Source organism: Phacochoerus africanus, chromosome 6 (assembly GCF_016906955.1).
Source record: "Phacochoerus africanus isolate WHEZ1 chromosome 6, ROS_Pafr_v1, whole genome shotgun sequence".
Classification (NCBI taxonomy): domain Eukaryota; kingdom Metazoa; phylum Chordata; class Mammalia; order Artiodactyla; family Suidae; genus Phacochoerus; species Phacochoerus africanus.
In genome coordinates this window covers 18,704,448-18,718,278 of record NC_062549.1, presented here as the reverse complement: position 1 = coordinate 18,718,278, position 13,831 = coordinate 18,704,448, and the positions used below count along the sequence as shown (strand labels likewise).

Sequence of the window (13,831 nt, the reverse complement as noted above, 5' to 3'; positions counted from 1 at the left end):
TCCGACTAGGAACCATGAGGCCTCCCTCAGTGGGTTAAGGATCCGGCGATGCCACAAGCTGTGGTGTAGGTCGCAGACGCGGCTTAGATCCCGCATTGCTGTGGTTCTGGCATATACCGGTGGCTACAGCTCCGATTCGACCCCTAGCCTGGGAACCTCCATATGCCCTGGGAGCGGCCCTAGAAAAGGCAAAAAGACATAAAAAAAGAAATAAATTAAATAAATAAATAAATAAATAAAAACCTAATTTTTTCATGATCATAATTTTGTTGTAGGGTCGCTCTGAGCAGACTTGGATATCATACCCTTTGGGAACTTTTTTTTTTTCAATATGAAACAAAAGAATAGTGAGCCATGCACATATTTCTTCAAGCAACACAATGGTTATATATAAAACCAGAAAAGTACAATGTCTTGATTTATGGATCTGCTTTCAAATTTTAAGGGTTATTTTTATTAATCTTGCAAAACTCGCTTGGGGAAGGATGTTTGCAGTCACGTGCAGTTCTTCCTGGGTATAGTAAGGGAATGGCTGACTGCGTTTTCTTTACTGTTAGATAGGGCAGGGTTTCTTGTGATGCTAGTGCAATGTGAGTCACCTCGTTCAGTCATAACATCTACATGGGGAGTTCCCATCGTGGCGCAGTGGTTAACGAATCCGACTAGGAACCATGAGGTTGCGGGTTCGATCCCTGCCCTTGCTCAGTGGGTTAACGATCTGGCATTGCCATGAGCTGTGGTGTAGGTCGCAGACGCGGCTCGGATCCTGCGTTGCTGTGGCTCTGGCGTAGGCTGGCAGCTACAGCTCCAATTCGACCTCTAGCCTGGGAACCTCCATATGCCGCCGGAGCGGCCCAAGAAATGGCAAAAAGACAAAAAAAAAATAATATCTACATGGCTATTCTCATTTCATCCAGGGGACCCTTGACAGGGATGAGAGAAAATAAGGCACCAAGAGTTTCTAGCTCCTGCTGAAAACACCACTTGCTGAAGGCAAGTTACACATTTAAACTGAAAAGAATTTCATCCTTCTCCTAGCTCTATAATTGATGACACTTTTTTTTTCTTAAATTGAAGTATAGTTGACTTGTAACATAGTATTAGTGTCAGGTGTATAGCAAAGTCATTCAGTTATATGTAGATAGATAGATAGGTCTATTCTTTTTTAGATTCTGTTCCATTATGGGTTACTACAAAAAATTATAGTTCTCTGTGCTATAAAGAGGTGCTTGATGTTTATCTGTTTTATATTCAGTAGTGTGCATCTGTTATTCCCAAACTCCTGATGACACTTTTAATATTTGAAAAAACAGGAAGAAATACAGTATTAGAAATGACTGGTCATGAAGCTGGTGTGAGTCCTTAGTATTATTGTAAAGATGTCTCTAAATATTTCAGAATATACATTAAGTTTTTGCCAACGTAAGTGTCTAAATCTTTATGATGTGGAGTCCCCAGCTGACTCAGCAGATTAAGGATCTGGTGTGGTCACTGCTGTGGCCCTGGTTATTGCAGTGCTGTGGGTTTGATCCCTGGCCTGGGGACTTCCACATGCTGTGGGTGTGGCCAAAGGAAAAAATATAAAAATGAATAAACATTTATGGCAGGATCAATGGCTTAAACAAAAATAGACTTAGCACAGATTCTCAACAACACTCTATGTGATCCGTGATGACACCTACCACATTCTAAACAGTATTTATATGTCTGTCTCTTACTCTTTGTAAATTCTTTGAAGGCAGGATCTGGTTTTGTTTCTTTTCATATCCTAAAGGTCCACATGTATCTGGCTTGCAGTATACACTAAAGAAAAAGTTGCCAAGTGTACGTATGAATAATGGAAGTCAGTATTAATTCAACAAGCCTTCAGGCATACCTACTATGCGCCACATTTATGATAAGGGGCACAAAGATGCATAAATGGTTCTATGTCTTTGGACAAGCTCCCAGTAAGAAGAAGAAGATATAAATAATGATACTATATGGTGGGAGATATGCTATAAAAGACATATGGAGCCTTGTGGGGTTACAGAGGTACTTGGAGTAACTGTGATGGGTAGAACAGGGAGATTTCAACAGAGGTGCTAAGTTTTTAGGTGTAAAGATGGGAGGGGGAAGTTTTGATAAATAAGGGAGTTTGAATGGTTGGATGGAGTAATTCCTGACAAAAATCTTACATCACCGTGTGTTTGAGGAACAAAATTAGCTTGACATTGTTGGAATGACTTTTTTATTTACCCACTGTAATACTATGTTATAAATGTATTGGCATTCTATTATGTCATATATACTGTGAAATCATTATAATTACAAACACAATGTGTCTATAGATGTTTTTATTGAATGACAATTCTCTCTTGAAATTGCAGTTCCAGTTACAAATGTTTGATATTGTTTGTTCCACCTCATGGGCCAATAAAGACAAATGCTGTGAACTTCCTGGCTTGGTAAGAATACTTCCTTTATTATTTGGTCTGTTTTTCCATGAAATTTTCGAAAGTTATATTTAATTTTCCCAGAAAATGAAATGTTTCACAAACACGAAGGTAGAGGTAATCCATTGTGATGATGATGAAAATTAGAGAAACATTAAGGAGGTGTGTCTGGAATCAACGGGACACACTGACCTTCGCAGTGGGACCTGCACAAGCTCCATGGAGTGCCGTCTACACAGAGTCCAGGTGTTCCCAAACTTCCTGGTTTACAGAGTCTTCAGTGTCACAATAATTTTTTTCATGGCACCTGTGAGCCATGTATGAGATCATTAAGTCCGAACATCTTCATAAGTCTTTATATCCTAACAGCCAGGAAGAAAAAAGTAATATATATACATCAAAAATTCTAAATAATATACTTCTTTTATTTTTAAATAACCCTAACTACTTATAATGGGATGTGGATATCTACTGAGAATGCACAATTTCTCATATCTTAGACTCTAATCTGACATCACCAGCCTCACTTCTTCTTCCATATTGATTTTTTCCCCCTGGTATTTGCTATCCTTCATAGCGACTGCTGAAACATTGGATTTGCAAATATATGACATCACCAAAAAATAGTGTTTCAAAATCTAGTGTTGAAACTGTGCATTACCTTTAGCTAGTCGTTCATACCAAGTCCGAGGGGTGCTCCATATAACTATTTCTCTTGATTTTTTTAAACACTCAGTGTGCCCTTGTGAATTTGCTGTGGTGCCCCAGGCCATTTTCCCACACAGTTTGGGAATCAGTCATTGTCTATATAACCTATGCAGTGATGCTAGAAAAACAAACCTCTTCTCATTATTAATACCAAGTGTAATTCATAGGGATTATACCTGTATACATATAAACAGATTCATATCTAAAGGATCTTTACGACCTGTGAGCCGAAATGTTGCCTCTGTTATGGCCAAAGAAGCGTCATGTCTTAAGAATTCCACCTGGAAAGTGGGCACAAAGAAGACCTCATCAAGTCTAAAAGATTTGCTTTTGTAAGATCTGACACCAGATCCCCTCTGTTGTAGGCAGTAAATCCACCGTGACTAAGCTTGAAAAGGAAGCCACTTACTCTTTCTTTCATCAAAACTGTTTCCATTAAACTCTGGGGAGGAATAGAACCAGAGACCCTGTGATGCTTCAAGGCAAGGGAAGGGGAAACACTCAGAATCCTACACTTCGTCAAGCAAAATGTGATCACCATGTCCCCTGGGATAGACTTTCCTTTTTATTTCTGTCACTAAAAGTGGTAAATTCCATGGTAGAAAGACATGGATGGAGACACAATCAACAGCAATGGCAGAACCTTTACTGAGGGTGTCTCGGTCACAGGAGGCCTGCAGTCAGCTGAATTTGGGGGCTCTTTCAGGATACTTTTTGTATTTCACTCCTGCTGCCCAAGATATCAGGCCAGATACCTTAGCCTGGCTTTTGCCTGTAACTTTTGACGGTTGTCCAGCCTTTAGAGAAAAGCATACAAAGGCTCTTTGCTCTAATTTGCAGGGGGGTGGGGTAGGGGGTTCTGTTGTGAATATTGCAGAGACTGAGATTATTTTCAACTTGATCATTTAATTATCATCTGTGCTCTTTTCAGCTCCAACTTTGCTTTTCCCCCAAAGTCTTAAAAAATGAAGCTCACAGTCTCTCTATCCAAAGGGACTGATGAACCCTTTGAAGTTCCTGGTTTTTTATCCCAGGACCGACTCCTCTTTGGCTGCTACTCCAAATGAGATATTCACAAATCATGCAAAAGCTCTTAGCAGGTGCTCTGTCTTCCTCTACATTCCGGTAACTCATTCAGATACATTCAGCGGGACAGTTATGATCTATTTTGTCGTGTCACTGGGCAGCACAATTTTCCAAGAGGAAATGACCTCCTATCCCAAAGCTTTAGATGGAGACTGTGATGTTTCTCTTATTTTCAGCCAGAGAATGTGAGCCGTAGGTAAGATTGTTGCAGGGAACTGATGATGTGTTTAAGCACTGGTTTTTGTTTACTTGTTTCTCTGTTTTTGGTGAAGATGCAGTTGTTTTGATGGACTCTTCCAACAAGTTTTCTTTGATCCTTTGAAATGGAAAAAAAAGAAAGTTTTCAGGACCTTTAGTTCGTAGAGTCCTTCTTCTCCAACCGAATTAAACAGTACCCAGATGTTTTTTTGTACCCACTTCTGCTTTGCTTGTTTCATCTGGATTCCTATCCTGGTTTCATCAGCATCCTTTGATAATGATGATAATCAGTGTCTCACTAGACACCCATTCATTGTTTCTTTAAAGAAAAGATTTTGTGGGCAGAAGAGAATATTCTCTGCCTTTCCAGACTAATGATTGCCTAAGAATTGTTTTAAGTATCCTGAAGTCTGTATCAAGTCCCTAAAGCCATTATTTTTTTTTTTTTTTGGTTTTGTTTTTTTGTTATGGTTTTTTTTGGTCTGCAGAATTCCCAGGCCAGGGAAATTCCCATGCCACATCCGTGACCCGAGCCACAGTAGAGATAACACTGGATTCTTAACCCGCTGAGCCATGTGTATAGACCATCTTATTAACAAGTTATGCTATTTCTTTTTCTTCTCAGAGAGATGAGGAGATCTGTCCAGAGCTTCCACATTCCTGCTCCTGTTCTGAAATCAATAAAGGAGCTTTGGGACCAGCAGGCCCACCGGTAAGTCTTGCCTAGTTTGGGCTTAAATGTTCTTTAATAATGTTTACAGCTATCACTTGTTGCCTGAATAATATGTGCCCACCACACTTGCTCACGTAATCCCATGAGTAACCTGAAGGACAGAGAGGTCAAGTCACTTCTCTGAAGAACACAGTTAGAAGGAGCTGCTCTTCAAATCTAGGTCTCCGTGGCTCCTATAAATGATGCCCTTAACTACTGTGCCATACTGTGTCTCCTGGTGCTGTATGTTCAGAATCTTCCCTTTGAAGTCCTGTGGTTTATTGGCAGTGCGGATGTTTCAGACACTGGCCCTGTGCTTGTCCTCAGAAGGTTTGTGTACATGCTCTCTACCGACTCTGTATCAACATTGATCTCTGAAAGGAGGGTTTCAGCATCACTGGGGAAAATCTTCTATGTGAGCATGAAGTTGTCCATACTGACTGGAAATTCCTACAGAAAACAGAAGAGAGAGAAAGAGAGAGAGAGAGAGGAAGGAGGAAAGAAGGGAGAGAGGGAACGAGAGAGAGAGAAAGAAAACATTTTTTAAATAAACATTATATGTATATATAGATTCATATATGTATGTATGATCAATGTTAAAAATAAACACAACCTTTTTTCATGTGGTCAAATACTGCATAATTCTGCATGAACATGAAGGTGGTGTTTGTTGTTGATTTGCAAAATCATCCTATTTTACAACGTGTTCCACTCAAAGAAGACATTTAAAATTCTTAGCACAGATGGTAGCTGTTTCTCTGCAAATAGGTCTTTTAAAGTTATTTAAATTTTTTATACAATTTTGAAGCTTACTTTCCATTTATAGTTAAGTATGGGTTATATTCCCCATGATGTATAATACAACCTTGAGCCTGTCTTACACCCTTTAGGGAAGAAAACAATTTTAAAAATATAAAATGTATATAATGGCACTCTCTGGATCTTTGAATTTACCGTGATGAATCTTTTATAATGTCTCTCTCTCTTTTTTTTTTTTTTTGTTCTTTTCAGGGCCACACCTGCAGCATATGGAAGTTCCCAAGCCAGGGTTCGAATTAGAGCTGTAGCTATCGGCCACAGCCACAGCCATGGCAATGTGGGATCCAAGCCAAGTCTGCTATCTATACCTCAGCTCACGATAACACCGGATCCTTAACCCACTGAGCAAGGCCTGAGATCAAACCCACATCCTTATGGATACTAATTGGGATTGCTACTGCTGAGCCGCAACAGGAACTCCCAATATGTCTCAATACTTATGTTTAACCTTCTAACTGAGCGATCAGTGTTCCTTGAAGTTATATATGATATAGCTGGTTGGTGGTTACGAAATGGCAAACATATCAAGGCAGAAACACAAAGAAAATAGGGAGAAGATGCATGAGCGAATAAAGAAATCTGGACCTCACAGGAGAAATATTCAGACATGGACCAGTGCTTGCCATTGGCGGCCAGGTCCAGTCAGCATCCTCTGGGGAAGAACACTCACTGAAGCTGGCTTGCAGCATCAAAGTTTTCTCTAGGTTGGCCCCACCAAAATAATTTTTCTTCACTTGAGTACCACACTTCCTGAACTGAACAAAAAGGAAGAGAACCTGCTAAATATATCTGGAATATATCCCAGCAGTGTCTCCTTTATCTCTGGCACATAGAACATTCTTTCAAACTCTGGTCATAGAACCCAAGTACTCTTTTTTCTTATACAAAGAATCTCTATCCCAAAGAAGCAAATGTGGAGTGAAGAGTAAAAGCATTCAGTTTAAATCATAAGACTAGGTAAGCTAGGGAACCACTGTGAAGGAACCTCCACTTCCTCATGTATACACGGCACTCCTCCCTTTAACGGGTATTGTGAAGAATACACACGATAATATGTATGGAAGTATTTTGTACCTTCTCACTCTTTAATCAGACGTAAGGAGTTGTATTTAAGCTGGGAATTAAAAACAGATTTATTTTCAACTCTGTACAACTTGCTTTCTTTACCCAAAAGTATGGCTTTGAACTTGATCACGGTTAATGCACATTGTGTAGTTTATGCGTTGCACCTTCTGTAAGGTATTCCGAGATACAAACTAGGGTTTATCGACCCATCACTGTGGAGTATTCCCCTACCACGGAATCCTTACAGTGACCATCCTTTGTATGTCTCTTTGTGAGCTGGAGTTAAGTGCTTCTTGCAGGAACACTTAGAATCAGACTTGTTGGAGAATAAAGAAGGTGCATTTTCAACTTCATGAAGAAAAACCCAAATGGCTCTTCAAGGTGATTGCTGCAATAGCTTCTCCCCCACGCTCTGTATGACAGGTCAGGTTGCCCTGAATCTCACCAGAGCTGTTGATATTGCCAGATGTGAGAGCTTTCGCTTATCTGATACCTGTAAAAATCTATGTCATTGTTCTTTAAAATAGGACTTACTCTCCCTGCTAGTGAGGTTGGGCTATTTTTCATTTGTCTCTGAACCATTTGGATTTCTTGCTATATAAATACCTGTTTATAAATGTTGCTGAGTTTTTATTGTACAGTTTTTTCTCCCTGATTTGTAATTTAGACACTAATCCTTTATTAATGATATGGTTCGAAAACATCTTTTCCAGATCTCTTGCTTGCTTGTTGTTTGAGGCAATTTATATTGTCTGGAAATTTTAATTCTGAAGTCAAATTTAATATTTCCGTGAGCCATCATCCTTTATATTTGTCTTTATCCCTTCTTTCAGCCATGATTTACTTAGCAGTGTTTTTTTAAATTTCTAGTCGTGTATGCAATTTTTATCTTTTTCTTATCAATGTATTCATTTATGGTATTTTATCACAGAAGAGAGTCTGCATAGTACCAATTCTTTGACATTTGTTGATTCTCTAACATCTGTTGTGTGGCCTTTTGTCAAGTTTTACAGATGTTCCATGTATGCTTTAGCTGAATAGTCTCTAATCATGGAGTTCAAAATTCTAAATATAAATGTTCTGTAAATCAAGTTCTAAATTGTGTTTTAGAATCTCCTTTGCCTGCGTTAATTCTTTATCTTTCGCCTCCTCTTTTATCCAGTTCTGTTTGTAATTCTGCATTATACCAAAATTGTATTATAACGTACAAAAAATTTAGAATGGTTATTTTCCTAGTGATTTGCTATGTCAGCATCTCTCTTATGGATTATTTTCCTGGTGTATATTTTCATCATCCTTTTAGTTTCAACCTTTCTGTGTCTTTATATTATAGATGTGTCTCTTTAAAGAGCATATGCCAGGATTTTGTTTTTAATCTGGTTTTACAGTCTTTTTTAGAGTTTAGTCCATTCTATTATATGTGGCAATTCACCTATTCAGGTTTATATTCCTGTATCTGTCACCTCAGCTTTTGCTTCTGTGTGTCTGTGTGTGTTGGTTGATTGAGGTTTTATTTATTCGTTTGGACTCTTCAGCTTTTTGCTTTTATTTGCATTTCCTTTTACTCCCCTCCACTAATTTGGAAATTTTACTCTTTATGTTTATCCTTTTAATAGTTAACCTAAACTTTTAATAGACATATTTAGCTTGACAGAGTCTGAAAAGAAGATTTCTATGCTTATTTCAACCAACATGAAATTCTTGGAATTATTTTCTCTTGGACTGTCCTTTTTATAATTTATAAGTTGTTTAAATTTTAGTACTTTTTTAACATCACAAATTAGTCATTTTATCATTATTATTTATTAATTAATGTATGTTAAGACTTGCCTACATATTTGCTGTTTACTTGCTCACTGTATCATTCGGTATCTTTTTTTTTTTGTCTTTTTCTAGGGCTGCACCCGTGGCATATGGAAGTTCCCAGGCTAGGGGTCTAATCGGAGCTGTAGCCACTGGCCTGCGCCAGAGCCACAACAACTCAGGATCTGAGCCGTGTCTGCAACCTACACCCCAGCTCACGGCAATGCTGGATCCTTAACCCACTGAGCAAGACCAGGGATCCAACCCACAACCTCATGGTTCCTAGTCGGATTCATTAACCACGCAGCCACAACGGGAACTCACTGGATTTTGTTCTTAAATGAAAACCAGATGCCCTTCTTAATCATGTTCATCCTTCTCAACAGACTAGAAAGGGAACATACAGTAGTGAATTCACTTTGATAAGATGCAAGCCGCTGAGGTGTCACACTGTCTTACATGGGAAAACTCCTCTGCTACACTGGATCAGCTCAGGGATTTGTTTGTTTTTTTGTTTGTTTGTTTGTCTTTGGCCACACCAGCAGCATGTGTAAATTCCCATGGCTAGGGATCGAACTTGTGCCACAGCAACAACCTAAGCCACTGCAGTGACAATGCCGATCCTTAACCTGCTGTGCCATGGGACAACTCCAGGTCAGGTTTTAATAAAGAGAATAAGAAACCTCCTACCTTGCTTAAAATTTTAATATTGCTCTCAATTAAATCAGTCAGACAACTGTCCAAACTAATAAAGTGGGAGTATAGTTCTAGATTAACAGTTATTTTCTCTGAGTACTTTGTAGGTGTGGTTACACTGTTTTGTAACTTTCACTGTTGCCATAGATACTGCCAGTCAAGGAGTTCCCCGTCGTGGCTCAGTGGTTAATGAATCCAACTAAGAACCATGAGGTTGCAGGTTCGATCCCTGGCCTTGCTCAGTGGGTTAAGGATCCCGCATTGCCGTGAGCTGGGGTGTAGGTCCGATTAGACCCCTAGCCTGGGAACCTCCATGTGCTGCGAGTGCGGCCTTAAAACAGACAAAAAAAGAAAAAGAAACTGTCAGTTGAATCGCTATTCTTCTGTGTGAAATATTTTCTCCCTTGGTTTCTTTCAAGATTCCTTTGTCTTTAGTTACTTCAAGTTTCACTATTGTATGTTCTAGTGTGGATTTTTATGTTGTTTTTGTTTTGCTGTCTTGGAAAATTTGGAGATTCATGGATTTAAAAACTAGTGTTTCTCATTACATTTAGAGTTTTCTTAGTCATTATCTCTTTGAATATTGCCTCTTTGTTTTTCTGAGATTCCGACTAGATGTTCATGATAATTTTTCATTTTACTCTGTCTTCTTAACCTCTTATTTATTTTCTACTTGTGTCTCCAGGCTTTATTCTGTGTAGTGTCTTCAAGATTATTTTCTGGTGTACTCCATGTTTAGCCATGTTTAACATGCTATTTAACCTACCCATTGTGTTTCTGACTTTGATTATTATATTTAGTATATTTAGAAGTTATACACTTTCTGGTCATTTGTATAGTCTCTTCTTTTTTTTGTAACACTTTCCAACTATTGTTTCTTTAAATATATCCAGTGTGGTTCACATTCTTTTTTTTTTTTTTTGCTTTTTAGGGCCATACCCGTAGCAAATGGAGGTTCCCAGGCTAGTTGTCCAATTGGAGCTGTAGCTGCCAGCCACAGCCACAGCCACAATAACGCCAGATCGGAGCTGTGTCTGAGACCTACACCACAGCTCACGGTAACACCAGATCCTTAAATCACTGAGCAAGGCCAAGGATCAAACTCTCAACCTCATGGTTACTAGTCGAATTCGTTTCTGCTGTGCCATGACAGGAACTCCTGGTTCACATTCTTTATCTGATCCTTTCAATATCTGCAGGGCGGTTCTGATTCCGCCCTTTGTTTTGTTGCTAATTTTACTCGTGCTGTCTTATTTCCACAGGTATTTTGTGATTATTTTTGGTGTATATTTGATTTTGCATTGCTTGAAACTTTATTTCTGGGAATATTTTGAGTCCATATTTGAGCTGTATTTTTCCCAGAGAATATATGTCTGCTTCTGCTAAGCTCCTGGGTATAGCATCTTAGAAGTTTGACTTTGGAGTTTTGTTTGACCTCCACGGCCCATAAATTCTGGTCCCTAGATTATATGAGAATCCGCTTCTGAGTAGTATTTCTTAGTGGAGATGTTTTCTATTCCTCCCTTAGCTAAAGCAGAAACAGCATCCTGATCCTCCGCTTGCTAGTGGGTCTCCTGTCTTTCAAGTTCCTCTGCTTTAAAGGATGTTTCATATTTTACTGTTCCCCCACCTGTCATAGGCCCGAGTTCTCATTTTGCTGCCTTGTGTGGGCTACAGAATACGTGCTTTGTTGCAAACTCCCCATCTCCCCCATTCTCCCCCAGGGCAGCCTCAGTGCACACGCCCACCACTCTGGTTTGCTCTTTCTTCTTCGTTCCTGGTACTTAAGGATTCAGTTCTTAATTAGCATAATGTTCATGTTACTTTAAACAACGTTAATAAGCTTTTTCAGCTGGAGGGTTTTCAAGTTTTCTCATCTACAGTGCTGCTGGAATAAGTTATAAAATATTTACCTATGACCTACACATCAAACTCTGTAATGAGAAAAAAATTTTTAAAAAGCTGCAGAGAAGTGAAAGAGAAGGGTTGAGCCTTGACTTGGAGAGAAAAACTAGGCAAAATAGGGAAAAAAGAAAAAAAAAACTATTGACATTTTTCAAATATTTAAAGTATAATAGACTAAGAAATAGTATCGCAGGAGTTTCCCAATAGCTTAACAGGTTAGGGATCTGGCATTGTCACTGCTGTGGCTTTGGTTACAGCTCTGGTGCAGGTTCAATCCCTGACCTGGGAACTTCCTCATGCTGTGGCTGTAGCCAAAAAAAAGAAGGAAATCGTATCTCAGACAATATGTAATAAACCTTGTCTGATGATTTAACATAGCTGTGATTATTTTCTCATTCATAATTTACACAGTGGTATTATGTGCCAATAAAACTCTGCAAGAGCTGTAGGAAGGCATGGGTAAAAGAACCATATTCCGTTTGCCTAAACTGACCCTTTCTTATTAAAAGGGTGGGAAATTTACATCCACAAGCATGTATGGAATTCTTGTCATCTGGTCCATGGTAAGGGTTAGGGATAAGGTGGAAAATAAGTTTGAAGTATAAAAAGGTTTCTGGATTTTAGGCATAGTACCTTGGGCATGAATATTTGTGATCCAAATAGCCACATTTGGACAAACCTTCAAAACCCTCAGTTAAAAACCAATCTTTAAGATGAGCCATCAAATTTTTTTCTTTTTTTTTTTTTTTCATTTTTAGGGCTGTACCAGCAGCATATGAAAGTTCTCAGGCCAGGTCGAACTGGAGCTGCAGCTGCTGGCCTACAACAGCCACAGCAATGCAAGATATGAGCCACATCTGCGACCTACACCACCTCATGGCAACACCAGATCCTTAACCCACTGAGTGAAGCTAGGGATCGAACCCGCCTCCTCATGAATACTAGGTGGGCTTGTAACCTGCCGAGCCACAATGGGAACTCCAAGATGAACAAACAAAATTAAAGAGGTGTGTCAAAATGGGTATGTCAATTGGGTTGCATTGGGCTGTTGCAAGAAACAGAAAATTTGACTAAAACAATGGTATAAACTATTGGGATATTTGGACATTCACTGTTTGCTCAACAAAAGACATAGAGGTAGATGGTTCTAAGGCAGATGTGGTTGTTTAACAGCATTAGCAAGGACCCAGGCTTGTTCCAGCTTCAAATTTGCTTTCTCCGGGCTTGTGGCTTCTTGATCAGATGGGCCCAAACCGGTTAACATTGCCTATTCCTGGTTGCAAAGGAACTGGAAAAGCAAATCTCTGTCTATTTAAGTAGGAAAAATAAAGTGGAGAAAGGAGTCAGGAAAGACTCTTTGACAGCCAAGCAACAGTGCCTACCACACTGGGGGAAAATATTTGCATCATCTATTACAGTTAAAGAAGTAGTATCCAAATATATGAAGAATTGCTGCACATTAAAGAGAAAAAGACTTGCCACCCAATAGAAAAGTGAGTGAGGTTTATAAATTGGTAGTTATATTGAGATAAAGTTCAAATGGACAAATGTTGTATGTAGAGATGCTCAATCACAGTACTTTTAAGGGAAATAAAAATTAGAATAGGGGTAAGGTGGTGTTTTTACCAATCAGGTTTATAAAAGTGTAAGGCTTGACAATATCAAGTCAAATAGGGACCCTCTTAAACTCTTATCAGTTGAATCAACTGACACTTTTTTGGAGCACCGTTTGACAATATATCTGCCTATCTATTAAATTTTATTTAAAATTCTACGTGTTGATATCTTAAATATTAACGTCTGTACCTAAATATTAAAGTTTATATTTAGGGGATGTATAAGGATGTTAACTGCATTTTTGTTTAGACAGCAAAAAATTACGGGGAAAACTCCCACATTTCCAAAAACGCAAGAATGTGTAAATAAATTATTAATCCAGGATCCTGAAGTAATATTTATATTAATATTTATTAATATTATTTAAATTATATTTAAATGTATTGTTCAATTAAATTAATTCATTATTAAATTACATAATTTAAATTAAATAATGATACCATTATTTTAAATTCATTAATATTTACTAATATTAATAGTTAATAAATTATCAATCCTGAATCCAGGATTCAGACAACTATGCAACTCACTAAGAATAAGTTACATCCACACAGATCCATATGTTTTGTCATAGAAAAAATCTCTAAAACATATTAAATTAAAAAACCCAATGTAGGAGTTCCCGTCGTGGCGCAGTGGTTAACGAATCCGACTAGGAACCATGAGGTTGCGGGTTTGGTCCCTGCCCTTGCTCAGTGGGTTAATGATCCGGCGTTGCCGTGAGCTGTGGTGTAGGTTGCAGATGCGGCTCGGATCCCGCGTTGCTGTGGCTCTGGCGTAGGCCGGT

At 38.7% G+C, this 13,831-nt stretch overlaps 1 protein-coding gene across 3 annotated transcripts in view; it reads left to right on the top strand.

Moving 5' to 3' along the window:
- COL14A1 (collagen type XIV alpha 1 chain) overlaps positions 1-13,831 on the top strand; it is a 238,160-nt gene that overhangs the window by 155,567 nt on the left and 68,762 nt on the right. For all 3 annotated transcript variants that reach the window (XM_047783350.1, XM_047783349.1, XM_047783351.1), the window contains exons 35-36: positions 2,370-2,447; positions 5,053-5,139. In XM_047783350.1, the coding sequence (XP_047639306.1) occupies positions 2,370-2,447; positions 5,053-5,139 (165 nt within the window). The remainder of the gene's footprint in view (positions 1-2,369; positions 2,448-5,052; positions 5,140-13,831) is intronic.